We start from the raw sequence: 23,165 nt of genomic DNA on the forward strand, positions 1-23,165 counted from the left end.
CACGTATCGAATACAGCACGAAGCAATCGCAGCTTTGAAGCACAGCAAAACTCGGATGACTTCATCGAACTAACTCCACCAGACTATTAAATCATCAAACAGCCAGCAACGGAATGCGCCGCTTGCAGTATTTTGATCAGAAATTGATTTGAGTGAGCAACAGGTGCCCCAGAAACACTTGCCAGATCGGGAAGCCAAGCTCGATGGACTGGGATAGGCCAGTTTTGGGTGTCAATTCAATAACTGGGTACCATTCTTCCTTTTCTACCGGTAACGACTCGTAAACTTTACTAACGAGAAGCATGCGCTTCCCTTTGCCTGCAGACACATTCCCACCGCTTCTTGTGTCAGAGGAGGATCGAATTGACCTGCAGAGATTGTCTGAGAGCTTTATTCACGAAGCAATCGAGGATTACTCCGATTTCCGCAGTATTGGCAGAGGAAGTTTGGACAAAGAACGCTGGAACGGGGAGACGTGACGTCGTATCGAGATCTGCGTATGATCGACTTGGAGAGGTTGCGTTCCGCTCCGAAAGAGCGGGTCGGTTCGGGGTATATCACTGCTTCCACTAAGCTTCACGGGGTATTAACGACCGGTACAATCGATGGAGAGTTCAACGACATGGCGTTTGGTCTTATTAACGGGAATACCGAGATGTTAAAGATCAAGTCTTCGTATACTAACGACAAGATTGCCGATGCGAAAGTTTTAGCTGCTATAACGGAGCCTACTCCTACAGAACCCGTACAAGGAACATACCTCAAATGGGGGGTATCCATTGGAGTTCCCGTTCTACTTCGAAAGATCGTTCGACCGCAAGATTTCGTGTACTTGGAGTCGATCGGCATCCTCAAAACCACGTCAGGAGAACGTCTCGGCTATAGTTTAATGCACTCGCTTCAAATTCCGACCATCCGCGAGCTCACAGAGTACCAAATTGTACGCGCAAATGCGTCGATCTGCGTCTTGTTTCGACAAAAAACCTCGGGCAAGATCGAACTGTACGTCAAGGGATTCGTGGATGCCATGGGCGATATCCACCAGTCTGTAGCTGTACCGGCAACAGCAGATGCACTCATGTCGTACAGTAAAATCGTGCATTGTGGACAGATGAAGAAGCTTAACTGGCTGGTAAAAACGAGAAAGACAGTCATTCTAGATCACGGGAATGACTGTATCGTCTGCACCAATGCTCCAAGTCGTCCGAAATCCTGTTCGAACACCATGTGCTCACGTTGTAGCGTTAGCAAGAAGCTCAGCTTCCTCTCTCCTTCAACACGTCGAGTCTTTCGACGCAGCTTAATGTTCTGCGTACGATGTTTACTAACAGCGTTTAAAGCTGATGCGCTCGAGATCGCAGCCGAAGAATTAGTGCGTCACAACCCGTTTGACTTCTATGAGGCGTCTACCAACTCCACTCCCTCATCTAAAATGGTCTCTCCCTCAAGTACTACCGCTCCAGACGCCACTAGTGAGTTTTTCGGATAAAAATAAACTAAACCGTTACCTTATTTTGCATGGAGGTCAAGAACTCCCGTGGCTAGCTGAAGCCACGGAGAAAAACAATCCAGTCTTCTTTGAGTTACAGACTCATACTACGAACAATGCTCTCGCAGACGCTGGCGTTCGGCTTGTCGTCATGAACTCGTGATGCGCGGAGTACTGCTCGACATCATTTACTCTCGAGACTCGTACTTCGCTACGTTGCGGGAATACACGGAGGAAATTGCGCTTGAAGACACATTCGGTAAAAATGATTTTTTTTAATTTCTAAAGTGATTTTCGGATTAACAAAGATTGATATTGTAGTTGCCAATGCGGAGCCTTGCTACTTAGTGCGTCGCTACATGTGTATTTCTATTGATATTTGATATTTAACGTACCTACATTGACGAGGATCACGAGCAATTGTTGTTGTGGTATCCACTTCCCGCGGATACGCCATCTACATGTATGCCACTTCAATGAAATCAAGCAGTAATGGAGGGAATTCCCGCGTTTAAGTAGCGAACGACACGCAACTATATTGTCTGATTACAAGACACCATCAATTTACCAAGAAGAAGAACTCTCCTAGTCGAGGGAACGGAGTAAAGCAAAACGAGGGAGACGAGTCTAGGGATATCGTAGACGATGCAGTTGTGTTCGAGTTCAACCAGTTCGTCTATCACGGGAGTGCTCAACTTCCCACTACGATGTTGAAGGACTCTGTTAGTCGTGGGTTCCTGATCTTACGTGCACAACCAACTGAAGTCGCATTCGGTGACGTGTATGACGAAATTCTGGCTCCTGGGGGAGAGCACGAAGCTGAATTTTCTCGCACAAAGCTCTTAAGTCCTTTTGCTAGTGTTCATCAACGATTTCAAGAAGAAATTGGCTTCGTACTTCTGGATCTGCTTATTGGGGCAGAAATGGGTACAGAACTTGATGAGGGAAGTTCCCACTACTAGTGGAGGGAGCGAACTTATTGCAACGCATTTGACTCGCTGGCTCAAAATCGAAGACGGCTCGGAGGCGTTCTTCGAGCTCGAGCTGGCTCGTGGCTCGCTCTGCCCATTCGCTCAAGTTGTGGGCGAAGGTCAAGCACTGGACTTGATGGTCTGGAAGGGAATGATGCGTTGCTGGGCGTTATATACCGTCGCGGCAGTTTTTTTATGACTCTGAAACTAGTTTTAGAATCTTCAGATCTGGACGATGATGGTCCAGACCAACTCTTTGCTGGCGTTCCAACGAGGCTCAAATTCAAGCCAGTGAGAGCAAAACGCCGAGGACGACGCAAAAAGTGACTTCAAAGCGTCAACTAAAGCTCAAGCTAAGTCAATTTCTGTCCGTCCTGCAGAGTTTTCAGATGATAAAGCAGCTTCTATTGCAGTGCCTAAAGCAAACAAAGTGGCCAGACCTCGTCATGTGTCTCGACTATCAAGTAGCGAGGCTCTTCTAGCCTTGCAAGCCAAAGCTCGCGCCTCAGCGCAACATGTGCCTTGGAATTTACATACAGGTCGCCCACTCTAGAATCGTTCTAGAAAAATCTAGACGTTTTATATTTCCATTCTAAAAATCCATGAATTTTATGGATCTTCTAAATCTGTGATTGTTGGACTGTACTCCACGACTAAGTAGCACAATCGTGTTCTTATCTGAAGCCACATGTTCTCCATTCCCAAAGCGGCTACAGTTTTCTTAAGTTCAGCCAGTTTATCACATGCGTGATAGTATCGCGCTGTAACTTTCTGCAACGCTCTCGCGTCCTCAAGAGAGCATTCTTGTCCAACACGTAAGCTCTCGTCATGTCTTCGTACACTACTCGCTTAACGTCAGCGTCGAACGTTGAACATCGGTGAGATTACTCTCTGCTTTTGTAGCATTGTCCTTTTTGCTTCTTAACGCAGCTGTGAGTCGCGCATTTTCTGCTGTACTAGCAGCCAGCAGCGCCTGCGTCTCTGCTAATCGTTTCTTTAGCACAAGAGAACGAGCTTTCGCTTCTGCACTATACGCACTGAGTTGTTGAAGACAGTGAGTCTCCAGACTTTGTAGTCGAGTCTGCAGTCCCGGGATCATCAAATTTCGAGTATGAAGATCTTCGACTGCACGTTCATATTCATCTCGAATTTGCATAAGGACAGGTGCGTACACACTGAGGCCGTCGATGAGACGATTGAGAGCTTCTCTTACGATTTGTAGCCGTCGTAAACTGGGCTTTCTCGACTCTCGCTCTCCATCCAGCTCTGTGTGAAGATAGTCGAGGAGTTCTTGTAGTAATGCCGGTCGTGTTCGACTATCGTCTAGTAGACGTGTACGGGTGTGAAGCTTTTGTACTTTAGGAGATATTGGAGAGAACGCATCGTGATCAATAAAGTCGGTTGGGATACGTCTCGGACTTTCAGGTGCGAAGGTTAAGGGCCAGGAAGAGACTTGGATGGGTCGTGATTTATCGTGTTTTCTCGGAGATGGGGAGATGTCACTGGTGGTTTGTAAAGGGGGTAAGGACGAGGTGGTAGTTGCAGAGCCTTTCGCTTCTGTTGGTCGTCGAGGTGGCGGACTGGCAAGACCGACGGAGACGAAATCCATGTCGAAAACTGGTCGAGGACTTGAAGCGAGTTATGAATAGTCTGTAGACAAACCGCTTCTAAGTTTGTCTTGCCGAAAGTTGCTCTTATTAAGACAACGAGATGGGGAACGCACTGACCGTCGACGTGGTCGGCCCGATCGTGAGCGACGATCCTCTGCTAAATGTACACGTGGCAAATTATGTGATGAATGACGTGATCTGAATCTTATGAATATCATGTTTTTGTTAGGAATATAAAGCAGGTTAGAGCGAGTGTGAGGGCGAGACTTACAAGGTTTAACTGTCTTCTTTTTCTCTAGCAACATTAGATGATTTTCGTGATGCGAAGGAGAACTTTGAAACCTTGCAAGGAACTTTAGGAGACAAGATGACTGTCAATCCAGAAGAGTTTAATGACATCTTCTCACTCATCTGTCAAGATTCACTCGAACATTTTGCACTTTTCGACTCGTGGGAAGTCGACAAGGCAAGTCAACTACTTTTTTCTTATCAAGAACTTTAAATCTTATAATTTTTCTTATTTAAAATCAGGTGGATGTGACGGAAGTGTTTGCTGTGATCATCGTGTACTGTAACGCGACGATGGAGGGGAAAGTCCCATTCCTATTTGATCTCTTCGATTTCGACCACTCCAAGATGATATCACAGGATGAATTGGTTCTACTGATGCTTTGCACGACTAGAGGGCTCTGTAAAGTGGTTGGTAAGCCCAGACCAGCCACAGACAGTCTTGAAGCCTTGCTACTGACGCTTTCTCGCGCATTGATCGGGATCAGAATGGGAAAATTTCACTTGACGAACTTACTGAGTGGATAGTACACGAGCGAACAGTGGTGACTTATCTTGCGAAATTCGCGAATACTCGAGTAATTTACGAGAACCAAGTGCAGTATGACTTGATGCTGAAGGAACTATCTACCGCATTCCTGAATTTTGCCGAACCAGAAAAAGATAAACTGAAATTCCAGTGCTCCGAAGATGTCTGTGAGGAACTAATCCAGCGCTACTGCCCCGCAGCTGGGAAATACGAGATCGATTTCTTACTGCAGAAAATGAACAAAAGTATGAAAAATACGCGGTCACTCGTAAAATACGGAGAAAGCAACGTTTCAGACAATGCGATCTCCATGGACGCGTTCTTTTTCGTTCTTTCACCATTTATCGCGTTCCTTGCTGCTGACGATGACGGAGAGCACTCGATCAATATCAAAGAGCTAAAAATATTGCTCTGGCTTATGTTTGGATCGGAACCGAGCTCAAAAATGGTCGAGAATTTCAAGAACGCGTTGGATAGCAACCACGATGACTCTCTTAACGCGATGGAGTGGGTCTCGTATGCTCTTGAGACCAATGAACAGACCGGAAGCCAGTCAATCGTCAACCAGATCCATCTTCTCTTCGCGACGTCGGACGTCAACGGAGACGCCATTTTGACTCTACCAGAACTTCAACGTGGTCTGATTTCTATTTTCACAGACCATTTAGAACCTGTAAACACGCCGTCTAAACCAGTCAAAAGTGTGGAAACGCGCAGTTTTCTACCATTTCAAGTCTTGCCACCGATCTGGTCAAGGAAATCATGGGGGAACTCGATGCAAATGACACGCGGCGTATCGAATGGTACGAGTTCCGACAACATCTCGAGTACCTTGACCGCCGCGTGATGGAGATCAAGACTTACATCGAAACACACGTTTCAGGCTAAATACATACGCTCTATAAATGGAACAGACAAAAGATTAAAAATAAACTGAGGTAAAGCACCTGGAATCTGATATAAATTGTTGCAATTTAAATACCTATCAGTGATAGCTATTTTGCATGTGACATGTACCTCCCGATTATATAGGCAGCCAGTCAGATTCCACATTGGGGGTAGTTTGGAGGACGATCGAAGACCCGGACACTCCGTGAACGGCCAGCGACAAACAAGCAGCACAAGCTGAGAAAAAGCGTCAAGAAACGCACACAGCAAACAGCTCCGTCGTCTTCCAACAGACAAGGGCGAACCTTTGTTGCAAGCGTCGTGACTGCATCCAGCACTCAAAAAAAAAATGAGGCCGAACACAGTCGAACGGCAACCCTTTGGAAGATCTCAGCACCGTCACCATGTGCAGCCCCTCGCAGCAATTCCTCTGCACCTCCAGCACCATTTGCACTGAGTTTGCACTCGCCATTCGCCACTCCATTGCGCTCCCCGATATTTGGCAAATACTTGGTGGAAACTTGCAATAAAGTCGAGGAACAAACTCCAAAAGACGCCACAGCAGCACGTGACACACCCGAGCCACAGCCAACCGACATGGAGCCAAGCAGAGAGCAGGATAACAGCACTGTGTATCAATCACCAGACACACTCCAAACAGCAAAACGAGGTAACAAGAGACACTTGGAACAATAGTAAACCAATGTGTAAGCATTGTCTACAACGGAGCAGAGAGCACGTAATATACACATCCATCGAGTCCTACACACACCACTGCAACCCCATCATTTCTTTCTCCTTTTGTCACTTAAATCCTCGTTCTGACCCGAGTGTGAGGAGAAGAAAGAGGTCAACAAACAACATGCAACACACTCGGACAAGGTTTTACCCCCTTATTCAAGCTCCAAACTAATCGAAGAGAGCACCTACAATAAATAGGGCTCCCCTCACTCTTCTTGTCTAGGGTTACAGGCAGCCCATCAGACCACCTAATATCGGTCGCAGTGCGCGCAAAGCCCAAATCACATGTAAAGTGCTGCTCCACTCAATGTAAAACAACACAAACACACCGGTACACTTTGTTCCAGATTTCCACCACCCATCGCTTTGTGACAAGGAGACTCCAATCCCCCTCTCCACTCCATACCGGCAGCCACAAGGCCCAGACGATGCATACACACCACCCTGACGACCCTAAAGCAAGTCCATGAGTCTTGAAGTCTCCACACGCACGCTGTCCCTCGCTATAAAGTCTCCATCATCGGCTGCCATGTACAGATCTGCATATGTAGTGTCAATTTTTTTTTCTTAACCGATTCTCAGAATAGAAACCTGATAAATCGGATTGAATGCAGCCACTCAGTAGTTTATTTGTCAAGAAGTGGATTCTACAAAAATTAAATTACACTGGACTACTGGTTCTGCAATCTGTATTTTGCCATTGCAGTTTTGTTTCTTTCTCTCGTAGCCAAACAATCATGACGCTAAGCACGAAGCTCGAGTCTAGATGTAGGTGCATCGGTGGGTGGTCTTTCTTTCATCTTGCTCAAATGTAGCCATTTTGAAGCGTCGTCGGCTGAATCCTACTACGTAGTACTGGAGACGATGACCGAGCCAGCAGTGTTTCCTGCCTTGGCAAGAGCAAAGAAGCTCTTTCTACTCCGGAAACAATCCACCAACCGTCACGAACGGAAAGCCCCAGTGTATCATCAAGCTCAAGGTGATTCGAGCTTCAGCAACCCAAAGGAAAGACGAGATCGCCCACAAGAACCACACCGTGGTGCAGGACCGCGTCGATACACTTCTGCACTCGCTGAGTTCTGCTCGGAATTTGATGAGCATTTACGGCTCATTGACAACGACTTGTCGCTACTGAATACGTCGGTAAGACGGGAGTTCCAACGCGAATCTCTAGCTCTCGAGAAGCTAACCTCGGCGCTGCTGGATTCGAAAGTGAGCGTTAATGAAGTACCTTACGTAAACCAGGGAGAGGTACGGGTTGGTCGTGCTCGACTACGCGTTAGGAGGCCGCGCATCAAACTTCGAATCGTCCTCCAGTCTACACCTAAAACCTCCTCTGTAAAGAGCCCACAGCCGAGTCCTAATGCACTTAGTCGAACTGCTATACTAGCACATCAAGCGATGAAGGCGTGTGTTCTTCAGTCATACGCTCGGTTTTACCTTTATCACTGCTTGTACTGTGGGGGTCCCAGCCAGCTCGTTGCTGCCAGACAACTAGCCACTCGATGTCGTCGAGCACACGCATTTCGTCACTGGAGACGAATTGTAACTCAGCGTAACAAACTGCGACTTCGCTGTCTTCGAGCTCAACAACGTATCGACCGCTGTGCTGCCTCTTGGGCTCATTCCAGAGCTATCCAAATCGTCGATACAGAAGGTAAATACGCCATGGCCAAGAAGTTTCACCAGCTCAAACTTCTTGCAAGCAGCTACCACTCGTGGTTGGGCTGGTATCAAACGTTGATTTTTCCAATACTGGCAAACGCGATGCATCTCAATAAATTATATCTCAAAATTGTGTTCCAGTCATTGCACTTCATTGAATTATTATTATCTCTCAGGTATTAATTAATCTCATTTTGGCGAATTTAAATGTACTACGATAGCTTCCCCATTTCAACATCACCGGATAACGGATACCGTGGACGCCATGGCGACGGTATCGGGCCAGACGACGCGAGCGCGCTCCATCGTGACAATAGATGGGTACGTGAGTCGCGGAAGGGCTCCACCCGATTCTGTGCCTCGAGATCACGCTATGCTGCAAGATTTCGCTGCGTATTTGGAGCAGCGCCTCAAGTGTGTGAACATGTTGATGCTGCGTCGCACCTTTGCTGATTTCCTTAACGAACACGAGAACACGTTGGCCCCCATGATGCAACACGGCTGTACCATCATCACCATGTACCCGGTGCTGAGCACCAGCGCCCAGAGACGTCGCGAAGCGGCACTTCTCCTTGCCAAACCAAAGCATCATCTGGACACTCGTGGGTGCGTCTTCCTGTATCTACAACAGCGCGCAGCCACACGGAACATGGCGCTACTTAAGAATTTATTTCTTGAGTTCGTGTACAAACGGGAGACGTCGCTAATGGCGTTCGTGGAGAGAGGGTGCCAAGTGATCAGTGTCATCCCCTTTGAACTGCCGCAGATGACGAAGCTGCCACCGCCTCCAGCAACTCAAGAATTTCCTTGCGTCGTGGAAAATGCAACAGAGCAATTGCAAATTGCGTCGGAGTCTGTGGCGAAAAAAATAACAAAGAAACGGAAGCGCAAGACTGTGCCAAAGCCGTCGACAGCAGTAGCTTCGACGCCCGCCGTTGCTGATGAAGTAGCTCCCTTGATCACGCGGAAGAAGACGAAAGGGAAACAGAAAGAAGCTGGGAGTCGGGTGCAGCAGACACCATCCGGCACTCGTGCTGAAGCGGAGGTTACGACCAAGCGTAGACGCACAACCAGCAAGAATGCTAGTGCGGCACCTGTCTCTAGTCCTGTTGAATCGGCCCCAAAGCGCGCTAGACAGACAAAGGAAACTACGAAGTCACTGCAGCAAACCGCCTCTGTTGCTGCAACGGAACGTGACTCTGTTGAACCAGAAACCTCTGCACCTGCTACCGTTTCGAAGCCAAAGCGCGGCAAGAAGATCAGGACTAGAACTACGTCGTCGAAGGATGCTACGTCTACAGCTGTACCGGAATCGGTCGGATCGGATGTGACAAAAGTTTCCAAGACTCCAAAGCGTGGAAAAAAGTCGAAAGCAACACAAGATGCAGTTTCTGAAGCCACAACGGAAGTTGTCAATCCTGCCGTGCCTCATACTCTACCACCCGCAACCAAGAGCTGCAGGAAGTCAAAGACTAGCAAAGTGTCCATGCAGGCTGTTGTCTCTGCAGTCGTATCGGATTCGGTTCAACCTGCTGCGACGGAGACTTCTACGCCGACTCCGAAGCGCGGGAGGAAGTCAAAGACCTGCACTTTATCGCTGCAAGATGAGGTCTCTGTAGCTACAGATACTACGGCACCGGCTAAGCCCAAGCGCGACAGGAAGGCTAAACCCAACGCATCGCAGCTACAGGAGGCAGTCTCTGTACCACAACTGGTGGAATCTGTCGTGAAAGACGCTTTAACGACCGATGCTAAGTCACCCTCGAAGCATGTGAGAATGACAAGGGCCAGTACAGCCGTGCAACAGGATGCAGCTAACGTGGAATCTACCATGACGGAAGCTTCCCCGACCCCAAAGAGAGTGAGAAAGCCAAAGACTACTAAGACGTCACTACAAGATGCAGAGTCGGTAGCTGCAGCGCCACCTGCGGAGTCTGCTACGATGGAGGTTACAAAGGCTACCCGAAAGTGTGGCCGACCATCCAAGATAAGTATTGTGTCAGCCCAGGATACAACACCTGCAGCCGTACCAGAACTGGTCGAGCCTGTCGTTACAAAGCTTGCGAAGTGCACTCCGAAGCGCGTGAGAAAGCCAAGGACTGGCACTACGTCGCCACGAAAAGATGCTACCTCTGTGGCTGCAACGACAGTGGTGGAGTCTGTCGCGACAAAAGATGGTGCACTTAAATCGCCTCCAAAGCGTCGAGATAAGTCAAAGGTCTCAAAGGTGTCCGCCTCAAAGACAAACATTGCAAAAGCAGCTCAGAAACGTGGCCGAAAACCGAAATCTATCGCTGCGTCACTACAAGACACAGCCGCTGCCACAACGGAAATGGGAGATGCAGTTTCAGTATCTGCAACCGAACCAATCGAGCTTCAAATTACAACTTCAGTCACCGCCGTAGCCACGCCGGAAATGGTGAGCGCTGTGGTGACAGACGCTCAACCCGCTGCTATATCGACTCCAAAGCGTGGTAAGGAGTCAAAGACGCAGACTGCAGTCGCTATAACCACGTCGGACACTGTAAAGTCTACTGTGAAACGGGGTAGAACGCCTGAGACTAGTACTGCACAAGGTGCTGTCCCGACTACAACGACGAAAGCGGTCACGGCAGAATCTCTACTACCCACTGCAAAATCGACTCCAAAGCGTAGGAAGAGGCCACCAACGCGCACTTTACCACAGCAAGAAGAAGCTACAACAACCGTCACGGAGGTAGTCCAGTCTGTTCTAAACGATCTTGTATCTCGAGTGTCTGGCGAGTTCTCGCTCCCCACGCGACATCGGAAACGCAAGTCCGACGTAGAAATACTAACAAGCAGTGAAGGATCCAAAGAAAAGTCACGAAAGCGACTTAAGTCAGCCAATGAGAAACCAGCAAAGCGAGGGAAACCAGTCATGAGTGAGGAAATGTGTCGCAGCCAGCGGGAATTGGCACGCAAGATGGAGAACTTTGAGGCCCAAACACCGTGGCAAGCAGCCTACAGCAACGTGTCGCCTCCATTTGACGAGGAAAAACACCCTGCACTTGCCAAAACGTTCCGCACTTTTTGGCTCAGACACTCGCGCGCTGTGTGGGAGCGCAACTTCTGGGGCCCCATGTCTCGCAAGCTCAATCCCGCCGAGTTCAACAAACGCAACAATCGTCAACTCAGAGCCAAGACGGCGTTCGAGTCGCTCATTTTTTCTGCGCACGAGAACCTTGGAGCGGCGTTTTTCGTCACGTTGGACTCGCAGAAGCCACGACATCCTGGCTGGTGGTATCGTGGCCCCATGGTGGCTCTGTTCGCGCTGCAACAGATCAAGGGCGAGGAGGCAGTGTGGAGCTACGTCATGAACGAAGCTCGTAACCGCTTCCCAGACTGCAACCTGCCTCTGCCTCTGGCAGCTTCGAATTCTGGCGCAATGCGGGTTCGCCACAAGCGGGAGACTCTCCCGACCACATAGACGCACTCTCCCGGGGAGAGTGCGTCTATGTGGGTTGGCAACCACCAGCAAACAGCCGGAATTCTGGAAGAGATGGCTGCACTTCTTAACGCACAGGAGGAAGTGGGTGAAGCGACAATGGAAGCTGGTAGTGCGGCAATGGGTTCGGTCGTCGTGTAGATGTTTGTATTGACCAGTACTGAACAAAGAGTGCAGGTCGTTGAAGTGGATCGGCCAATAAGAATATATAATATTGTGACGCTTTGTACATGTGGTTTGGGTTTTCTGTATATGGTGTAACAACTTCGAGATGAGCAAACCAAGACCGTACTTACACAGGATCATTTCTATAGTACCTTCTTTTCTACTTGACTTTCCTCGTAGACAATCTCAATAACTTTGATGATCGTATTCGACTTCATTCATTGACTCGGGATGTCGGTGGTTGCAGTGCTGGGTTCTCTTTTGAACTTGGTCTCCCCCATTGATGAGCGTCCGCTGTCGCTATTCCAAGGCAGCGTGAGTGAGTGGAGTGATATGAGAAGTTATTGATCTCTTCTTTTTTAAAAACTATTTTTCATAAAGATATCTTTTAGCAGTTTTTTTTCACAACTAAAACAATACCTAACCTGCGAAATCATGTGCCGCGAGCCCTTGTAGCGCATACTCACAGAGAAAGCAAATGATAGATCAGTTTATGCAAAGAGAGTGAGTATTTTCTCATAGCAATTCTTGTGTTATCTTCGGATTTGCTAGGATTTGCTGATATCTTCCATATCCGAACTCGGTACAGCGTATACTCTGCGTATACCCCTCCCACACAAAAAATCCCCCCCCCCTCCAGCAAATTCGTGGCGCCAACGGACCCAAATGCCGCCGCGCCCACGCAGCGCTCCAAAGCGCCCCCTGCTGGCAGACGCCAGCGACGATACCAGTGACGGCGCCGCATCCGGCGGCTCTTTGAGTGAGTGGGAGCCGTCACTAAGCCCACCTCGTGTGGAAACGACGGGGACGAGCAGCGCTAGCGAGGAAGCTGGACCAGTCTGTGTCATCGCTCCGCCTCCGGGGGAGACGCAGTTCAGGTCGTGGGAAGAATTCGAGGCATACTTCGCGCAGTACCAAGCTCGGTCGTTCCAGGTACAGTTGAGAAGCTTTTTTAATTATATTCAGTGTTATCTAAGCTAATTGGTTGGCATGTTATCGGTACAATATTAGATCTACCGTACCAGAACGAACACCTCAGTTCCAGTACGGAATGCTCGGATAGATGCCCAGGGATCTAAGGCGTGTAAGATTCCCGACGAGTGGGACCAGTACGCAAAAACATACGTGTGTACGCATTACGGCAAATTCCGATCGCAAGCCACAAGTAAGAGGCCTCGTCAGGAGAGTCGAGCTTCTGGATGCTCTGCCCAGGTATGTTGCTGCTGCAAATTAGAATGTCGGGTGTGCTGTGCAAGATACATGATCAATTAGGCGAAGCCAGATTCAATCGGGCATGGTCTGGTTCATTCGGGCATGGTCTGGTTCATTCGGGCATGGTCTGGTTCAATCTGGCATGGTCTGGTATGATTGGGTACTGACTGGTTTGATCGGACAAATTTGCTAATATCTGTTGGCAATATTTCGCTGTTTTCAGATCAATGTGTGCGTTCAAGAGATCAACAAAGCCACCCATACATTTGCTCTAATGATTACGAAGTGCCACCTTGAGCACAACCACACATTGAACGAGTACGCTTTCAAAAGCCACTCGTCCCACCGTGTGTCCCTCGATGAGAGTGCTTATGAGACAGTGGACGAGCTCCGCAAGGCTGGCGCGAAAAAGACAAGCATCCTCAAGTTTATCAAGGACAATTCCGATAGCAATCCGAAGCCGCAGGATGTTCATAATTTGGTTCGCAAATTGAAGGCTCGCGAGCAAGGATTGACCCCAAATTCTAGTTCAAAGCGGTTAAAGAAGTGGATGTCCGAATTTGGTGATGTTCCTGGCAACGTGGGGCGCATCTTCGTGGACGATGTGGGAGAAAAGGTATGATATACGACGTTTATGTTTCAAATTTAATTTCGTTATTGCCTGTCTAACCGTTTCATTATGTTAGAAATTGGCAACCTGTATTACGCTTCAAACCAAACACATGCGATCGATCTTCACTCAATTTCCGGAGGTACTTCTAATTGACGCAACGCATGGAACCAATTGATCCAAGTACAAGGTCTTCTCTTTCATGGCACACGTCACTTTTGGAAAAGGCCAGTTTGTGCAGCATGCCCTACTCCACAACGAGCAGTGGAGAACATTGTTGACTGCACTGGAAGAATTTAAGACGAATAACCCGGCTTGGACGCGTCTTCAGTGCGTGCTCATCGACAAGGACTTCACGGAGCTTTCTGTTTTGAAGACAGCATTCCCCGGCGTGACTATTCTACTCTGCCAGTTTCACGTATTAAAGTACTTGAGGAAGGAAATTTCATCATCGGATTACGGCTGCAACACGTGGGAGAGGGATCAGCTGCGAGGGCTCATGGACCTCCTGGTATACGCGAAGACGGAGAAGGAATACATGGGGCATTTCCGGTACATGCTGCATGTGTGCGAGGTTGGTCGTTCAAGGTCTTCAGATTCAATCGGGCAGGACAGATCGACCCCCACTTCGGTCGGGGTGAATCTGGCTCCAGTCGGGCAGAATCTGGCTCTAAACTCCGTTGAACCCGCGGATGTGGCTGCTGCGACAAATGAACCCACCACCCACCCGTTTGCTGCCTATTTCATCAAAAACTGGGATAATTGTCGTAAGTTATGGTGTGCACACAAGCGGCAAAACACCGTCACTCTCGGCAATAACACCAATAATAGATTGGAGGCATCCTGGAAGCAGTTAAAAGAGTGGGTAAATTTGTTCATGGCTGTGGACGAATGCATTGCGTCTATCATGTACTATCAAACGCTTCAAGAACGACGTTTCATGGATGAAGTCTACAAGAAGGTTAACATTCAGCATGTTGGATACGACCAAGAAATGACTATTGTGGCTAACCTTGTCAGCGAACACGCGTGCGAGCTGATACAAGACCAATACGTAAACGCACTTGGCCGTGCATCATACAATTTTTCGGAACGGAGCCCGGGCGTCTATATTGTGAAGAGCACAAGCACCGAGGAAGATGCCCTTGACGAAAGTGAGACCGAGTATACTATTTCTGAGGCAAACTGAACTTGTTCGTGCCTCTTTATGAGCACGCGTTTGCTGCCATGTCGTCATGTTTTCTTTCTGAGAAGAGCACTCGGCAAAGAAACTGTTATCCCGACACAACTTCTCAATCGTCGGTGGATATTGTCTTCTGTTAGGTCCTCGATAGAGTTCGAGAGCTCAAGTGACAACTGTACGTCTATCGAATCTTTCGCTATTCGTCGGGTTGTGGCGACGGATGATCGACCTTGGGACTCAAACCGCAAGTATCGTGAGGCGCTGCCTATCGCTAGTGAAATTTGTGGTTCGATGTCTGGATTGGGAATGGCACAATACCGAGACGCGATGGAGTATCTGAAGGATGTTGCTCGTCGGTTTAAGCATTGTGACTTCGGCACCTTATCCAGTCAAAACCAAAACGATCAGCTATCAGACTCTCCTCCTTCTACCCAGCCAGCTGAAGCGAGCTCAGCCATTGAGAACAGCCAAGTCGAGGAGTCTGACACCTAGTCTGGCGAGTCCGTCATCCAGTCTGGCGAGTCTGGCATCCAGTCTGGCGAGTCTGGCACTCAGTCTGGCGAGTCTGGCACTCAGTCTGGCAAACATCTTGAATCGAAAACTCGAGAGTTGACATCAACTCTTCCAGAAGTAGGGAATGAAGAATTTCACGTAGCGAGCCCTCCTAGATCCCGCGGGCGCCCAAAGCAAACAGCAAAGTCGAAGAAAGCTGCTCGTAGAAAGAATGCCACGATCGTCCAGGAGGACTCAGACTTGTACGCGGCGAATTTGAGCCTGGCTGCAGTGCGAGATGCTGTTGAAGGCGTGCCTACATACGATACATCTGCCGCTACCCTATCGCGATTCATGCTGTATGAGTTCAGTAAAACTCCCAGGGCTCCTGTAGCCCACGAGAGAGCGAGCTTACCACCGGCGAAAAAAATTTATCCTGTGGAATCCATAACCCGTGTATTTCGCAAGGACTTCATTGAGAAGTGCAGCGCCAAAGTCTCAGCCCTGCAGAAGAAACATAAAGATTCATCGGGTGTAAATCTAGGCGAACAAGAAATTGCAGTGGAAGTAATCGGTGTTGGAGCATACACTACCGAGACGTTGGGTGTAATGAAAAAGTGGCACAGGGCGATGAAAAGCATACAACACGTAGACAAAGCTATAAACTGGATCGAGACTATTGATTTCACTCTACAGATGCCCGAGCATTTCCAAGTTGATTTAGACCCAGATATACTTGCTAAGCTGAAGGCCATCCCACTTCTGTCCGTTCAGATACAGTTAACGTACATTTATTGATACAAAGGGTTTACTAGCGTTGATAACACCTTCTTGAATGTAGGCGGAAGCGCTGGAGCTCGTGGGCAAGTCGCCCTTGGGTGATTGCACCGTTAGCACTTTAGTGCTGAAGCTGTTTGCAGAAAGAGTAGCCACGAATGGAGTCGACACGTCCATCGCGGGGAACGTTATGAATGGCTATTTATCGATCTATACGATGAAGGGCGTGTTTGTAGGTGTTACGGGTGAGAAGATTTTGATTCCGATCATCTGCGGCAAGAATCACTGGTGCTCTGTCATGATTGACCTGACATGTAAGGACGTAGTAGTCTACGACCCGATGAATTCCAGCTACGGAGTGAAGGTTCGCCCCCTTGCTGACAAATTGGTGACGATGCTACCAGACTTCGCCCCAAGAAAGTACCGAGTCCGAATGTACGAAAGTGATCTTGGAGTGCAGGTCGATAGCTACAATTGTGGCATGTACATGCTGTTGGCATTCGAGATATTTGCCGGTGCTACTACTATGCGTGCGCTAAGTAGGAAGGAGTTGCAGTATCTACGCTATCGGTATCGCTGCATGTGCATTTAGCTGAACAAGTTTTCAATGATTTGGTCTTTTGTTTGTGTGTGTCGATGGCATGACTACCTCCGGGTTATTTACCCTGCACTTTGTCTTGAGAGTTAGATATCCCCAGCGCAGTGAATGTCTTGCAGATATAAGTTTCGAAACCGACAGACATCGAGCTTCCGGTTATACGTATACTCCCGAAGACACATCAGCTGATGCCGTGTCCGGCTCTTCCTGAGTCGGGCATATTCGGGCATGCTAATCGGGTGTATTCTGGTGTAATTGTACTGTCTCTTGTTACCCAGTCTAGCTGAATAACGAGTGCCTTATGCAAATCGATGCCGTACTTTCTTGTTGCGCTTAGCACCAATCTGTGTCTGATGATATTTCGGTATTTTGCTCATTATGAAATCTGCTGAAAATGATGGAATGCTAGCGTAAAGTACTGGATTACTAAGCAGTATTTTTAAATAAGTACTTGTAAAGGAATGTATAGCGTTAACGCTTAGCTCAGGGATAGAAGCCCGAGTCTGAGTCGTTGCAAACTCTGTCTCCAAATACGTGGACTCGTTGTGAGATGTTGAACAGCAAAGTGATACCAAATCAAACCTGGAATGGAAAACTTCCAAGAATTAAAAAAACATTAATAGTTCACGGAATGCTTAGATGTAGACGTTGATGAGGATTACTCTTGTATTTGATAGCCGGTCGCCATGGCATTGCATTCAGCCGAGCCCTAAACAATGCCACGGTATTGTCAAAGTTGGTGATGATCACGGACTAATGTGCAACCGTAGTCACAGTTCGTAGTCTACAACGTTGAATGGAAGTGCTGCATCAGCTGGACGTTGTCAAAGATTAATCCTATACTACATGTAGTGCTCTATTGATAGGGCTCGGATAATTTGATATAATATTGAACTAGCTTCGCAATAATAAGTATTGAAATATATTTTTTAAATCATTGCTTGGGTCAGAACACTGGAGTGGTTTGGAAGTGACCACTAATTTACGTTACATGGGCTCGAATTCCGCACCTGTTTTGATGCTGGTGGCTGTCAGTAGGTCCTGGTGGTCCGTGGTTGGAGTCCCCCGCCAATCAAAATGAGCCGACGACGGCACAAGACAGTCAGCCAGCGGATATGGGTTTTGCACAGGAAAGGATACGATCGTCTATTTTTATTTTATTTTGGTTTATTTAACTATATTCGACCTGAAATATATTGTATTCAAGATAAAATGTTTATCAGGGCCCGGACCTACACCCTCGGACTGCAGAACGGGAACAATTTACCTACTCAGCTACTTGGTCGTCAGGGCTGCTTAATCCCAAGAGAGTTGTATAGTCCCAGAGCTCACGGTTAGCACGCAAGAACACCATCATCTCGAAGTTTGCTGGTAGCAAAGTAGAGAATAGAGGGCTCGGCACCAACTTGCACTGAGAGAAGAGGCGTTCGCATCGATTGCTGGTGTGTGTGTGGGGGGGGGGGGCGAAGTAGGACAGCGTACTTGGTCTCGGTAGCGCGGCGTGGTCATTTTGCGTGGCGCGGTGCCTCCGTCGCAACGTCCGCCTTGTTGGGGTCCCCAATCGGGAAAGGAGCGGGAAGAGAAAAGTGGGCGGCAGTCTCCGCTTCCTCATCGTTCATGGGTTGGTCCGTTAGCAGCTTGACCATAGCTCTTTCAAAGACTGGAGGATGGACAATTCCTGCCAAAGGACTGAGGTGGTGTGAAGTAGCTGGATACTTCGCTATTAGAGCATCATATATAAGACTTTCCATCGTTTAGAGTGTTCGCTGACAAGGTTAGCCACGAGAGTCATTTCTTGGTCGTATCCAACATGCTGAATGTTAACCTTCTTGTAGACTTCATCCATGAAACGTCGTTCTTGAAGCGTTTGATAGTACATGATTGACGCAATGCATTCGTCCACAGCCATGAACAAATTTACCCACTCTTTTAACTGCTTCCAGGATGCCTCCAATCTATTATTGGTGTTATTGCCGAGAGTGACGGTGTTTTGCCGCTTGTGTGCACACCATAACTTACGACAATTATCCCAGTTTTTGATGAAATAGGCAGCAAACGGGTGGGTGGTGGGTTCATTTGTCGCAGCAGCCACATCCGCGGGTTCAACGGAGTTTAGAGCCAGATTCTGCCCGACTGGAGCCAGATTCACCCCGACCGAAGTGGGGGTCGATCTGTCCTGCCCGATTGAATCTGAAGACCTTGAACGACCAACCTCGCACACATGCAGCATGTACCGGAAATGCCCCATGTATTCCTTCTCCGTCTTCGCGTATACCAGGAGGTCCATGAGCCCTCGCAGCTGATCCCTCTCCCACGTGTTGCAGCCGTAATCCGATGATGAAATTTCCTTCCTCAAGTACTTTAATACGTGAAACTGGCAGAGTAGAATAGTCACGCCGGGGAATGCTGTCTTCAAAACAGAAAGCTCCGTGAAGTCCTTGTCGATGAGCACGCACTGAAGACGCGTCCAAGCCGGGTTATTCGTCTTAAATTCTTCCAGTGCAGTCAACAATGTTCTCCACTGCTCGTTGTGGAGTAGGGCATGCTGCACAAACTGGCCTTTTCCAAAAGTGACGTGTGCCATGAAAGAGAAGACCTTGTACTTGGATCAATTGGTTCCATACGTTGCGTCAATTAGAAGTACCTCCGGAAATTGAGTGAAGATCGATCGCATGTGTTTGGTTTGAAGCGTAATACAGGTTGCCAATTTCTAACATAATGAAACGGTTAGACAGGCAATAACGAAATTAAATTTGAAACATAAACGTCGTATATCATACCTTTTCTCCCACATCGTCCACGAAGATGCGCCCCACGTTGCCAGGAACATCACCAAATTCGGACATCCACTTCTTTAACCGCTTTGAACTAGAATTTGGGGTCAATCCTTGCTCGCGAGCCTTCAATTTGCGAACCAAATTATGAACATCCTGCGGCTTCGGATTGCTATCGGAATTGTCCTTGATAAACTTGAGGATGCTTGTCTTTTTCGCGCCAGCCTTGCGGAGCTCGTCCACTGTCTCATAAGCACTCTCATCGAGGGACACACGGTGGGACGAGTGGCTTTTGAAAGCGTACTCGTTCAATGTGTGGTTGTGCTCAAGGTGGCACTTCGTAATCATTAGAACAAATGTATGGGTGGCTTTGTTGATCTCTTGAACGCACACATTGATCTGAAAACAACGAAATATTGCCAACAGATATTAGCAAATTTGTCCGATCAAACCAGTCAGTACCCAATCATACCAGACCATGCCAGATTGAACCAGACCATGCCCGAATGAACCAGACTATGCCCGAATGAACCAGACCATGCCCGATTGAATCTGGCTTCGCCTAATTGATCATGTATCTTGCACAGCACACCCGACATTCTAATTTGCAGCAGCAACATACCTGGGCAGAGCATCCAGAAGCTCGACTCTCCTGACGAGGCCTCTTACTTGTGGCTTGCGATCGGAATTTGCCGTAATGCGTACACACGTATGTTTTTGCGTACTGGTCCCACTCGTCGGGAATCTTACACGCCTTAGATCCCTGGGCATCTATCCGAGCATTCCGTACTGGAACTGAGGTGTTCGTTCTGGTACGGTAGATCTAATATTGTACCGATAACATGCCAACCAATTAGCTTAGATAACACTGAATATAATGAAAAAAAGCTTCTCAACTGTACCTGGAACGACCGAGCTTGGTACTGCGCGAAGTATGCCTCGAATTCTTCCCACGACCTGAACTGCGTCTCCCCCGGAGGCGGAGCGATGACACAGACTGGTCCAGCTTCCTCGCTAGCGCTGCTCGTCCCCGTCGTTTCCACACGAGGTGGGCTTAGTGACGGCTCCCACTCACTCAAAGAGCCGCTGGATGCGGCGCCGTCACTGGTATCGTCGCTGGCGTCTGCCAGCAGGGGGCGCTTTGGAGCGCTGCGTGGGCGCGGCGGCATTTGGGTCCGTTGGCGCCACGAATTTGCTGGAGGGGGGGGATTTTTTGTGTGGGAGGGGTATACGCAGAGTATACGCTGTACCGAGTTCGGATATGGAAGATATCAGCAAATCCTAGCAAATCCGAAGATAACACAAGAATTGCTATGAGTGGGATGCTCCCAGTCTGGCAAAATACTCACTCTCTTTGCATAAACTGATCTATCATTTGCTTTCTCTGTGAGTATGCGCTACAAGGGCTCGCGGCACATGATTTCGCAGGTTAGGTATTGTTTTAGTTGTGAAAAAAAACTGCTAAAAGATATCTTTATGAAAAATAGTTTTTAAAAAAGAAGAGATCAATAACTTCTCATATCACTCCACTCACTCACGCTGCCTTGGAATAGCGACAGCGGACGCTCATCAATGGGGGAGACCAAGTTCAAAAGAGAACCCAGCACTGCAACCACCGACATCCCGAGTCAATGAATGAAGTCGAATACGATCATCAAAGTTATTGAGATTGTCTACGAGGAAAGTCAAGTAGAAAAGAAGGTACTATAGAAATGATCCTGTGTAAGTACGGTCTTGGTTTGCTCATTTCAAAGTTGTTACACCATATACAGAAAACCCAAACCACATGTACAAAGCGTCACAATATTATATATTCTTATTGGCCGATCCACTTCAACGACCTGCACTCTTTGTTCAATACTACACGACGACCGGAATCCATTGCCGCACTACCAGCTTCCATTGTCGCTTCACCCACTTCCTCCTGTGCGTTAAGAAGTGCAGCCATCTCTTCCAGAATTCCGGCTGTTTGCTGGTGGTTGCCAACCCACATAGACGCACTCTCCCGCTTGTGGCGAACCCGCATTGCGCCAGAATTCGAAGCTGCCAGAGGCAGAGGCAGGTTGCAGTCTGGGAAGCGGTTACGAGCTTCGTTCATGACGTAGCTCCACACTGCCTCCTCGCCCTTGATCTGTTGCAGCGCGAACAGAGCCACCATGGGGCCACGATACCACCAGCCAGGATGTCGTGGCTTCTGCGAGTCCAACGTGACGAAAAACGCCGCTCCAAGGTCCTCGTGCGCAGAAACAATGAGCGACTCGAACGCCGTCTTGGCTCTGAGTTGACGATTGTTGCGTTTGTTGAACTCGGCGGGATTGAGCTTGCGAGACATGGGGCCCCAGAAGTTGCGCTCCCACACAGCGCGCGAGTGTCTGAGCCAAAAAGTGCGGAACGTTTTGGCAAGTGCAGGGTGTTTTTCCTCGTCAAATGGAGGCGACACGTTGCTGTAGGCTGCTTGCCACGGTGCTTGGGCCTCGAAGCTCTCCATCTTGCGTGCCAATTCCCGCTGGCTGCGACACATTTCCTCACTCATGACTGGTTTCCCTCGCTTTGCTGGTTTGTCATTGGCTGACTTGAGTCGCTTTCGTGACTTTTCTTTGGATCCTTCACTAGATATTATTTTGTCTACGTCGGGCTTGCGTTTCCGGTGTCGCTTGGGGAGCGAGAACTCACCGGAAACCCGAGATACAAGGTCGTTTAGGACAGACTGGACCACTTCCGTGATGGTTGTTGTAGCTTCTTCTTGCTGTGGTAAAGTGCGCGTTGGTGGCCTCTTCCTGCGCTTTGGAGTTGGTTTTGTAGTGGGCGGCGGGGCGTCTATCGTGACTGCTTCCGTCATTGCAGTCGTGGCTACGACATCTTGCAGTAGCGTAGTACTATTCTTCGGCGTTCTACCCCGTTTCACGGTAGACTTTACAGTGTCCGAAGTGGTTGTAGCGACTGCAGTCTGCGCCTTTGACTCCTTACTACGCTTTGGAGTCGACATAGCAGCGGGTTGGGCATCTGCCACCACAGCGTTCACCACTTCCGGCGTGGCTACGGCGGTGACTGAAGTTGTATTCGGAGGCTCGATTGGTTCGGTTGCAGATACTGAAAGTGCATCTCCCATTTCAGTTGTGGCAGCGGCTGTGTCTTGTAGTGACGCAGCGATAGATTTCGGTTTTCGGCCACGTTCTGAGTTGCTTTTGCAATGTTCGTCTTTGAGGCGGACACCTTTGTAACCTTTGACTTGTCTCGACGCTTTGGAGGCGATTTAAGTAACACAACTTGTGTCACGACAGACTCCACCGCTGCCGTTGCAGCCACAGAGGTAGCATCTTTTCGTGGTGACGCAGTGTCAGTCCTTGGCTTTCTCACACGCTTCGGAGTTGACTTACCAGGCTCTGTAACAACAGGGTCGACTGGGTCTACAGGTGTTGTATCCTGTGGTGACACAGTACTTATCTTGGATGGTCGGCCACGCTTCCGGGTAGCCTTCGAAATCTCCATTGAAGCGGGCTCCGCAGGTGGCGCTGCAGCTACCGACTCTGCATCTTGAAATGACGTCTCAGTAGTCTTTGGCTTTCTCACTCTCTTTGTGGCTGGGGCAGCTTCCGTCGTGGTTGATTCGACTGCGGCTGCAGCCTGTCCCACTGCTGTGCTAGCCCTTGTCATTCTCACATGCTTCGAGGGCGACTTAGCACCAGTCGTTAGAGCGTCTTTCACGA

The 23,165-nt window shown here is 48.6% G+C and overlaps 3 protein-coding genes across 3 annotated transcripts; all 3 read left to right on the forward strand.

The window, feature by feature from the left end:
• Nucleotides 1-302: 302 nt before the first annotated feature.
• Nucleotides 303-1,489, forward strand: PITG_07462 (uncharacterized protein; the record flags this gene model as incomplete). Its single annotated transcript, XM_002904434.1, has 2 exons — nucleotides 303-429; nucleotides 474-1,489. The coding sequence occupies 2 exons, from the start codon at nucleotides 303-305 to the stop codon at nucleotides 1,487-1,489; spliced, it is 1,143 nt and encodes a 380-aa protein (XP_002904480.1).
• A 162-nt stretch (nucleotides 1,490-1,651) lies between these two features.
• Nucleotides 1,652-2,787, forward strand: PITG_07463 (uncharacterized protein; the record flags this gene model as incomplete). Its single annotated transcript, XM_002904435.1, has 3 exons — nucleotides 1,652-1,748; nucleotides 2,349-2,579; nucleotides 2,687-2,787. 3 exons carry the CDS (start codon nucleotides 1,652-1,654, stop codon nucleotides 2,785-2,787), a joined length of 429 nt encoding a protein of 142 aa, XP_002904481.1.
• A 2,410-nt stretch (nucleotides 2,788-5,197) lies between these two features.
• On the forward strand, nucleotides 5,198-5,734 carry PITG_07464 (uncharacterized protein; the record flags this gene model as incomplete). Its single annotated transcript, XM_002904436.1, has 1 exon — nucleotides 5,198-5,734. One exon carries the CDS (start codon nucleotides 5,198-5,200, stop codon nucleotides 5,732-5,734), a length of 537 nt encoding a protein of 178 aa, XP_002904482.1.
• Nucleotides 5,735-23,165: the final 17,431 nt, after the last annotated feature.

The sequence above is a fragment of the Phytophthora infestans genome, genomic scaffold (genome assembly GCF_000142945.1).
Source record: "Phytophthora infestans T30-4 supercont1.11 genomic scaffold, whole genome shotgun sequence".
NCBI lineage: Eukaryota > Oomycota > Peronosporomycetes > Peronosporales > Peronosporaceae > Phytophthora > Phytophthora infestans.